The sequence below is a fragment of the Echinops telfairi genome, unplaced genomic scaffold (assembly GCF_000313985.2).
Source record: "Echinops telfairi isolate 266 unplaced genomic scaffold, ASM31398v2 ScPeMD7_3;HRSCAF=10, whole genome shotgun sequence".
Classification (NCBI taxonomy): Eukaryota; Metazoa; Chordata; class Mammalia; order Afrosoricida; family Tenrecidae; genus Echinops; species Echinops telfairi.
Genome location: NW_022103899.1, coordinates 9,088,340 through 9,098,939, shown reverse-complemented (window position 1 = coordinate 9,098,939; position 10,600 = coordinate 9,088,340). Strand labels below are relative to the sequence as shown.

The 10,600-nt window shown below is 34.8% G+C and overlaps 1 protein-coding gene across 2 annotated transcripts in view; it reads left to right on the top strand.

The window, feature by feature from the left end:
* Nucleotides 1–10,600, top strand: part of NCKAP1 (NCK associated protein 1) — an 83,259-nt gene that overhangs the window by 16,756 nt on the left and 55,903 nt on the right. Inside the window, exons 3-9 of one of the 2 annotated variants that reach the window (XM_045294153.1) lie at nt 1,986–2,072; nt 2,264–2,320; nt 2,964–3,106; nt 3,190–3,280; nt 5,199–5,336; nt 6,840–6,888; nt 9,274–9,430. In XM_045294153.1, coding sequence (XP_045150088.1) covers nt 1,986–2,072; nt 2,264–2,320; nt 2,964–3,106; nt 3,190–3,280; nt 5,199–5,336; nt 6,840–6,888; nt 9,274–9,430 — 722 coding nt within the window. Of the gene's footprint in view, nt 1–1,979; nt 2,073–2,263; nt 2,321–2,963; nt 3,107–3,189; nt 3,281–5,198; nt 5,337–6,839; nt 6,889–9,273; nt 9,431–10,600 lie in introns of both variants that reach the window. The other variant, XM_004701473.3, reaches the window with a different exon arrangement.

Here is a 10,600-nt window from a genome sequence, read left to right as displayed (position 1 = left end):
TGAGAGCACAGCGATGGCAACAAAAAAGGAAACCAATTACCCATAGAAGAATAAGTTAATTAAATGAAAAGAAAAAAAAAATTTAAGCAGAAAGAAAACCTGTAAATAGATCAAGGTCTGATTTTTGATCTCTAGGGGTGTCCTTTAGTCAGGACCGATGGGTTACCATGCTCTGGCCCCCAAGTCTTTCCTTGGTACTCCTCGGGGGCTCTCTGCTCTGCTCCCATGGTTGCTTTGCCGCACGCTTTTTGTGGTTTGCCTCAGTGTCTCAGGGTCAGTCTGGGCCAGTCCCAACACTGAGTCTCTTTAGAGCCCGGGGCCATCCATCAAGGGATGGCGTGTCTCGTGGTGGGATCAGCCATGTTGTCCACTCTGTCCACAGGCTGTTCAGAGCAGGGATGTCGTCCTCCAGGCCTGGTGGGTCAGGATGTGCTCCACTCTCTCTTCTTCCCCCTAAGTGCTCCCATTTGCTCTGATCAGCCATGCCCATCTCCCCTAACTGCAACTTCATTGCTGTCCTCTCAAGTAGCTTCTTCTGGGGGGAGGGGCTGTTGTCCACATAGCTGGCATGGGGGCCGAGCCCTCAGGCCAAGTCTGTTTCTTTTGTAGATGAAATTCAAGACAGTTAAATATTACACCCAAGAATACAGCTTGATTTGTGAGACATTTAGGGATAGTAACAAGATATTCCATTCATGAACCTTTTCCCAGACAATAGTTACTTCTTTAATTGTCTTCGGGGACACAGTGTTTAGGATAGTTCACCCTATATATAATATGTGGTACACCCGATTGTTGTGCTTGGTGTTCTTAATTGACTTTTGATAGTTTTTCTAGAGCTTCTCTTGATACTAGGCTTACTGTTGTTAATTTTCTGCATATAACAGTTGTTCGGTATGATCGTGTGTCAACATTCCTCTCTTCTAACCTTCCTTTGTAAATTAATTGGTAAGAACTAGATGAAGGCTAACATTGTGTAGACTTCGATAGCAAGTTTGATCATTTGGAACCTTTTCTTGTGTTTTCTAGTTCTCTCTTGTGTCCTAAAATAGTGCTTCTCAGATCATTAATGTCCAGTTGAATCACCTGGGGACTTGTTAAAAGTAGATTCCAATTCATAAGCCTGGGGTGGTTCTGAGAGTCTTCTTTTCCTGCTTCTTCAGGTGATTCAATCTCGCTGCTGTTCTGCACACTATAATCAGAGAAAGGAGACTCTAAGTGGTTGAATGGGATTTTGGTAGTCTTGTGATTTAGAAAAGTATTTATTTAAAAGTTAGATTCTTTAATGCTTTACATTTAACAGTTGATTTTAAAAGATAAATTAGGACTTTTATAAACAATAATGTAGGTTGGTTTAAGTAACATTTGTCTTTTGTATTCACATTTTTCTCATATGTTTGCCAGTGTCTTAACTCTAGTTTTTGCTTTTTTTTTCTTTTCATTTTTTGTTTTGTTGTGTGATTTTTGCTTTTGTTTGATATATCGTGTTTTGTGGATTGGTCAGGGAACCGTTACTGTATTTTATGTTTGTATCTACATTTTATTTTGCATGCGTAACGTGGCTTTGCCTGGATGTTCTTTTTGGTAAGTTCAAAATTTATAAAGCATATTGTTTTTTGTAGTATAAGTTGTAATGTTTTTCATCTTCTTTTTGCCCATTTCTGATAATGTAATCATGCTCACGTCTTGTTTTAATTAAAAGAATAATTCATTTGATTTTTTCCCCTAACATTTTCCAATTCCCCTTAATAGCACAATTTGGTACTAATCTGCTTTGATTCATTTTGTAGCCTCACACTCTTAGTTGCTGATCACTATTTGCAGTTGCTAGCTTAAGTGTTTTGGTTTTTTAAAACTTGAATCATCTAGAAATATTCTTAAAGCTTTTATTTCCATGTAGTGATCATAAAAGAGCTAGTTTGTAGTAAATTAAATATTTTGTCCTCTATGAACAATACATACTAATTTTGTTTTCACAGCAACAGCTTGCTCAACTACAGAAAGAAAAATCAGAAATCCTGAAAAATCTGGCATTATATTACTTCACATTTGTAGATGTTATGGAATTTAAGGTATGTGTTTTAATATATGAACTACAGCATTTCAGAGGTAGATATAATATTTATTAATTATTTAAATTGCTTTATCTGTTGAAAATAAAATTAGAATTCTTCCAGAAGATAAATGTAATATGCATTTTATTTAGGTGTTTTCTTAATTAAAATTATATATATAAAAGATTGAAATAAGATTTTATTTTCAGGACCATGTTTGTGAATTGCTGAATACAATTGATGTTTGCCAAGTCTTCTTTGATATTGTAAGTATCATTTTTATAAGTAATTCCAATAGAACTAAAACATTGGATGCTTTTCTGTAGAGAAAGTTTATAGTACTAGTATATAAAATCTTTCTTGTTGCTCTCTCTCATTTTTAAATGTAAGGAGTTATGGTTTTGTTTCTTATTTCTTAGAATGTCACTGGATTTAAGACTTGTCTATAATGCAAAGTAGTTTTTAATATTTTACACTAATATACCCAGTTTTTAAAAGTTAAAAGTTTAAGTACTTGTTAGAATATTTCTTAGGAGACAATTTCTCTGTATAGGAAATCAGAGTGAAAAGTTTCCATTGCCTTAGTAATGCACTTTTTGTCTTGTTTGATGGAATTGACACCAGTGTTTCTTACTCTGTTTTGGCTATCCTTTTAAAATGGTTATTTGTTTGAACTAGTCATGAGCTCTTTTTCGTCTTTAAAGTTATGTCAGAAAAATACAACTTAACAGCTCCCAAATTGTAAACATGTATTTTAATAAAAGAAATTAGATAGAAGTTTAGAATTGGGGCTAAAAAAATACGGAAAGTTGCCAGCTTTCATTAGCTGCCCTGTATATTTTGTGTGTTTAAAAGTTTATGCAATAAAGAGTTAAACTTGATTGCTTTTTTGTTTTCCCCCTCTTTTAGACTGTAAACTTTGATTTAACAAAGAACTACTTAGATTTGATCATAACCTATACAACACTAATGATACTGCTGTCTCGAATTGAAGAAAGGAAGGCAATCATTGGGTTATACAACTATGCTCATGAAATGACTCATGGAGCAAGGTAAGGACTTGCATTAGAAAAATCATTCTAAAATTCTCAGTTTGATGGCTTGCAAATCAGTGACATATGATGTCTATTTTAAGTGATAGAGAATATCCACGCCTTGGCCAAATGATTGTAGATTATGAAAACCCTTTAAAGAAGATGATGGAAGAATTTGTACCCCATAGCAAGGTAGGTACTGGCTTTTAAATATGCTTTAAGAGATATATAAATTGGTTGTCCTTTGGTGGCTTGTGAGTTGCTGTGATTCAGGAAGCTATGCTAAATTAGGTTACAGAAAACCCAATATGTGTATGTCTATGCTTTTTTATAGATGTGCCAAGAATTTTCCTTTAGTCTTATTTCCATGAAAAATTTCAAGGCACTTTTCCATATATATACATTTGTAAAAGTTTTATGTCCTGTGGTGACTTGGATCATTAATTTGAAAGAGGTTCAGTGAATGAGATGATTTTTAAGTAAAAACCTTCAGTGTAAATGGTAGTTATCAGAAAGTATATGTTCAACATATAACTCTTGCCTGTTTTTCTGATTTTGGTAGTGCTGTTTTTCTCATTTATAATTACCATTTCTTTATCATCCCATTTTCTCTGTTCATGCATTTCTGAACTACCTAATCAAGTATGTCCTGTTTTCATTTAATCACTTTAAATTTGATCCTTTCCCCTCTCAAGTGATGAAAAAGGTTTTAAAGGTTGTTAGTTCTCCTTTTTGAGCTCTCCTAATCATACTTTTGCTGGTTATTTCCTAATCTTGATTTTTCTGATGTCCCATGATATATCAGAGTTGTTATACAGGGTATTTATTTTGGATTTACCAGAGTGCATTAAAATGAATCACATTTAGTTTTCAAAAACATTTTTAGTCAGAATCACTTGATGGCACTGAATAAAAAAGTACAGATCCTTGGGTTTTACTTCTAGAGATTCTGGTTTACTCAGTTTCAGGTGGAGGCTTGGATTCTGTATTTTAAATGTGCCACTTTGGCATTGTATGTACAACTCATTTAAAGATTAACTTATTTCTGTACTGAATTTTCAGGCAGAAATAGTGAACATCAAAGGATAATTGGAGGGATGGGACATTAAATACTTAAACAATAAATTGTAATTCATAGACCAGTTTGACAGCTAGAAGTTAAGTTGATTAAGATAGAATATAATTTTATTAGGCTTTTCTTTTGGGAGAAATATGAAACTAATTGATATCTGTTAAGACTTGGCCTAAATAACCCTGTAGTTTTTTTCCTTTCCGCATGAACTATCCTAAATCCAATTTGGAAGACAGAATCCAAGATTAAGAAATGTCTTAACCTGCAAGAAGTGTTAGGATTTTCCTTAAGATGATCTTTGGCTCAGGAATATGGAACTATAAAGATTCTATGAAATGGGGGCGGGGTAAGGTTCTAAAGTGCAAGTTTGGGGCTCAAATCAAGTGTATGGGTCACAGTTGTAATTCCTGAAAACTCACTGCCATCAAGTCAATTTTGGCTGCCCTTGTGGTTTCTGAGACTGTACCTTTTAACTGTAATAGAACATCTTATCTCCCTGGGAACAGCTGGTGGTTTTGAACTGCTGACCTTGTGGTTAGCCGCCCATTGCACATAACCCACTATGCCACCAGGGCTGTTACAGTTGTGATTAGGCTCCGTGTGTGTGTGTGTGTGTGTGTGTGTGTGTGTGTGTGTGTGTTAGAGAGAGAGAGAGAGAGCACATGCGTAGTGGAAATTCATAGCAATTATTGTTATATATACCTGCACAGGAGTGCGGTCCTGGTTCAGCCTATACATAATAAGGTGAAATGCCCAGCCCTGCTTCCTTCTTATACCAGTTGTGGATTGGACTTTTGTGATCCATCGGGTTTTCACTCACTAACTCCTAGTAGTAGATCACCGGACTTTACTCTGCCTAGTCCGTTTTCATCTAGAGACTGCTAAAACACACAAGCCTCCACCAATGACAGCACAAAGTAGTAGCTGTTCCTGCAGTGTTCCTGAACACACTGTAGTTGAAATTCATGTAGAAAAGGAAAAAAAAATTTTTGAGGAAAAAATTTTAATTTTTAACTTTGCTTATTCTATTTTAATTAGTCTCTTTCAGATGCACTAATTTCTCTTCAGATGGTGTATCCTAGAAGAAATCTTTCAGCTGACCAGTGGAGAAATGCCCAATTGCTGAGTCTTATCAGTGCACCCAGTACAATGCTTAATCCTGCACAATCTGACACTGTATGGCTCTATTTTGCTTGTTTTGAATGGAAATAGCAATGTTGATTTGTTTTTAAGATACCAGCTAAACCACGCCCTTTTCACTTATTTCCTATAGTGTGTCAGTGAAATTTATTATAAAATGCTCATTAGTTAAATTATAAGATTTATTATTTTATTTGTAGAATTTAAACTGAAACTATGCTGACATCATACTTTTTTAAAGTTGAAAAATATGCTTTATTCTGTCATGATAGAAAAATTGAGATATGCAAAAAGTATAAAGAAGGGGGGGGGGAAATCCGCATCTAAAGATCTTATCAGCTAGGGAAAAATAGGTTTTTAATAATCTGCTATACTTCTTTCCAATCTTTGTATGCTTAGATGATGTGCGTCTGGAGAATTTACATACGCTATTAAGGTTTTCTAGAGAGACAAAATCCGAATGCCAACAATCTTACATATATTTATACAGATAGATAACATAAGAAATAAATAGTTAATTAAATTATAAAGCAGTACAAATGGCTCAGTGCAACTCACTCCCATGAGACAGTTGTGAGACACTGGCAGTCCTTCAAGTCTAAGGCCCCCGTCGGGTAGTCCTCTGTATAGCAATTCAGGCTATCTGGGCTCAGGCAGCAAACAGCAAGGCATGTCACCAACAGTCAGCCAGATGACAGGGTCCTGACAGTCCCCAGCTCAAGAGATGTAAGTTCCAATGGTGTGGTGAAGCAGGTCTCAGTCCACGCGTTAGGTGTCCCACAGGTAGTGTCGCTTGCAAATGGAGGCACAGAATAAGCAAGGCAGCCGCACAGTGGTATGATGGTCAAAGAGCGAGAGACAAGAAAGGCGAGGCTCGCTGAGCCATTTATCTCTCCGCCTTTCAATTAATCCCACATGTGTTTATCGGTCAGGTTGGCACAATAAACTAACTACCTCACATACATAGTTACTGATTTTGGTGAAATAGTGAATACCACCTACATTAATATTTTTTAACTAAACTAAAATTTATATTTTTAATCCTGCAAACTCTGAAGTAGGCTAGGGACATTTCAAGTTGCCATGTACTAAATCGGTGGTTCTCAACCTGTGGGTCGTGACCCTTTTGGGGGCCGAACAACCCTTTCACGGGGGTCGCCCGATTCATAACAGTGGAAAAATTACAGTTATGAAATAGCAACGGAAATAACTTTATGGTTGGGGGGTGTCACCACAACATGAGGAGCTATATGAAAGGGTTGTGGCATTAGGAAGGTTGAGCACCGCTGTACTAGATTATAAAATACATTAGCAGTGGTAATTTTCAAAGGGCAGTTTGAGGGTGCACAGATGTGAAGAGGTAAGCCTCACTGTTCTTTATCAACTGAAAGTTTCCATGGAGATTATAAAACTTGTGTTCATTTTTCCAACTTGTGGAAACCAACAATTGAGTAGTAAAAATTCTCAAGTGGAAGAGATTGACAATATGGATTATCTTTTTTAGTCTTTTAAGCCACAAATTTCTATTCTCTTTTTAAGATGCCTTGTGAATATCTTTCTTTGGATGCAATGGAAAAATGGATTATCTGTAAGTAAAACTGATCACTTAGCTTTTGAGTTTTAGAGAAAAATAATGAGTAATATATATAACTGCTACACCAAAATGACTAGGCTAAGCCATCTTAAGCCCTAAGTTAGTACAGACACAAGATAACTTGGCTAACTCCAATGCTCTTGTTCCACCTTATATGAAGGGTCGTGGGAAAATTTCGATATCTTTTCATTTCATTTTCCATGCATCTTTTGGAGTCCGCTTGTATACTGCTTCTCAACATAACCTGCAAAACTAAGTTTTTGTTTTTCATTTGGCATTTATTCAGTAAAAATGTATTTATTTCTGTATATACAATTAATAACTCATGTATGGCCATTTGTTGGATGCATAAGGATAAAATAATTTCTGTTCTCAAGACTCCCTCCAAATGGAGTAGTAAACACATAGATATGCAGGTATAATACAGAATAATAAATGAAATAAAAGTTAACCTTTTTTTTTGCTTCCCTAAGACTCACTTCTAAAGGGCAAAAATTTTGTATTTTTTCTTATTATTACAGTTCTTGTTTTTTTATTTATTAACTTCATATTTGGTTGGACTTGGGCTACCTCTTGGGAAAGATCTTATTTTTTAATCCTTTAAGTTTTGTATTACTTTTGTCTTTTTTTCCTGACAGTCCAGTTTTATCTGCTTCCTATCTTCAAAGTTTTTCTCCAATTTTCTTGTTTACTATTGGATTGCTACAGGATCACTGTGAGTCGCAACAAACTCATTGACACATGACAGTAACATTAGTCTTTTTCCCCCCAAAGTTTTAAATGTATTTCTGTTATTTCATTGGCATTTTGGTAGGGAAAGGAGGTTGATGTCTAGTTTTATTATCAAACCATTTTCCTAAGTTTGAGTATTTTGTTTAAATCCATTACCTTTTTTGGTCTTATTTAAAACCATTGATTATGCTTTCACTCATAAAATTTTTCGAGAAACCTTTATTAATAGCAAGTATTTTGTAAACCTAAGTACACAAGGAGGTATAAAATACTAAGTGAAATCATCTTCACTCAGGAAATTGAGGTTAATGGTTCATAAAGCAAAAATCTTATAAACAAAAATTCTCTTGACAATTCTTTATCTCCATTTAGAATATATTATTTATCGATAGAATCTTGGACTTTAAGGTTAAATAAAGCAAAACCAAACTCACATTGCCATCAAGTTGATTCTGATTCAACTCTTTGCGTTTCGGAGACTTTAATCGGCACAGGACCAGACGCTTCATCTTTCTCCTCTGGAGTGTTTGGTGTTCAAACCACTGACCTTTTGGTTAGCAGCTCAGTACTGAGCCTGCGCATGTCACTGCCATCAATCGACCCTGCCTCATGGAGATCTACGGAATAGAGTAGAACTGCCGCTGTGAGTTGCTGGGACTGTACATCCTTCAAGGAGTGCTTATTTTCTCCCTCAAAGCAGCTGGTGCTCAAGTAGAAAACAAATGTTGATGGCAACATATGTACAAGTGTGCTTAATACAGCTGAATGATGGATTGTCATAGATTTGTTAGAGCCCCCCAATAAATTGATTAATTTAAAAATTTACAAAAAATAAAAGCAGCTGGTGATTTTGAACAGATGACCTTGCTGTTGGCAGTTCAATGCCTACTAATGTTAAATACTTGGGGGCTAAGTATGACTTAGAGCAAGTTAGGTGCCCTCATTGAACCTTCATTACTTCAACTGGGAAAGCATACCACCTGTTCTGTTTACTAACAGGATAATTATGTGCGATAATGTATGTGAAAAGATTCATTAAATCACAGAAATGCTGCAAAATGATAGATACTATTGTGGCCATTTCATTTCTTCCAGCAACTTAGAAAAGTATATTAGCTTTATTTTCTCGTTATTATAACTATTGTATTACGTGTTAGTACTTACTGATCTTTTAGCTTGACATAACCACCATATATACTCAAGTATAAGCTGAGTTTTTCAGCATATCTTTTATTCAGTTTTTGTGGTAAAATTAGGAGCCTTGGCTGATATTCATGTTGGCTTATACTCGAGTATATACAGTATTAATCTTGAAAATATCTTTTACATATTAAAACATCTAAGTGGCATTTTTCCTTTTGGTCGGTTTGAATTCATTGAACTGGTTTTGCAGAATACAAGGGTGTTTCAAAATATTCATGGAAAATTTTTGTTATCTTTAAATTCTATTTTTTTCTACAAACTTTTTGAACCCCCCCGAATGCATAAAATAATATTTGAAATGGCCAAACACATAGTTACTATCCTAGGTTTTTTAAATAACTTTTCTTTAAAATCTCAGTTCAGTGGCTTGGTTCTAGTATAACTGAAAGAACTTAACTTTGAAAGTAGTATTAAATTTGTGTCTACTTTTCTTTTTGTTCAAAGTTGGCTTTATTTTGTGCCATGGTATCCTAAATACTGATGCTACTGCGCTGAATCTTTGGAAGCTAGCTCTTCAAAGTAGCTCTTGCCTCTCTCTCTTTCGGGATGAAGTTTTCCACATTCACAAAGCTGCAGAAGACTTATTTGTAAACATACGAGGGTAAGAGATTTTAAATTATTTTGTCTGTTTTGGAAAGTGGTGGTGAGCGGGACTGGCAGGGCCACATTATGCAAGATAGAGGATGACACTGAACTTTACCTTCTCTCTTGTTGTGAAAAGTTGTTAGCAACAGCCCTGACTTGGTAGAAATCGTATTTTTACACGAGAATTTACAATTAAAAAAATCAAGTGTCGCTTTCGTTCAAAGTGTAATCTAGGAAAGTGAAGATGGATGTTCTTTTGTGTATTATTTATGATGTTGGACAAAGGAATATATTAAAAGTACCATATGCATTTTGGAGCTTTGAAATTTTATGAGTGCTATTTTACAATAATTGTATGCATTGTAAAAGCATAATGGCCAAATACAAATATTTAATTTTAATAATTAATAAAACAGCTACAGAAGTCACATACTACACAGATAAAGGCATTATTTTAAGTAATTCGTTTACATCTATTCTAAGGCAAGTTATATGAAATTTAAATGTACTTGAAATTTTAATGCCTGCATTTCTTTTCACTTGTGGTTCTATAGGCACTATCTAACAGTGAAGTTGAGGTTAGATTTAATGGTGATTATTAAGTCTTTTTGAAACTAGGAAAGTTCAAAATGCCCTAAGCTCCTTATATCTGAAAGTATGAATAATTACATTGAATTTGCCACCTATAATAAAAATGACTACTTTTTTTATCCAATTCAGTAATGTCCTAATAAAATTGGGAATAAAAGTAAAGCCTCAATTTTTTTAAAAGAAAAAAAATGAAATACATGTTTTAACACTGAAAAGGAAGCCATAAGAGTTGGGTAGCTGGAACAATCCAGTGGTATTGGAAAAAACAGATTCCTGATACTTTTTCCTGGATCGTGGGCCATTGTCCAAAAGTTTTACTTAGCTAGTACGGCTCTGGTGCTTTTTTGGGTTTTTCTGGTAGGGGATGGTAAGCCAAGTAAGTTTGGGAACCTGTGATGGGGAGCATTTCTGTCATCCCCAGGAAATTCTCTTTTCATCACTACTTTAAGTTAGACCCTTAGTATAAAGGCATATTGACAATAAAGGCCTATCATTACAAAATTAGTATGTTTTTTACATTTTCTCTAAGGACACAAATATATTTTTTAATCATTTTATTAGGGGCTCATACAACTCTTATCACAATCCATACATA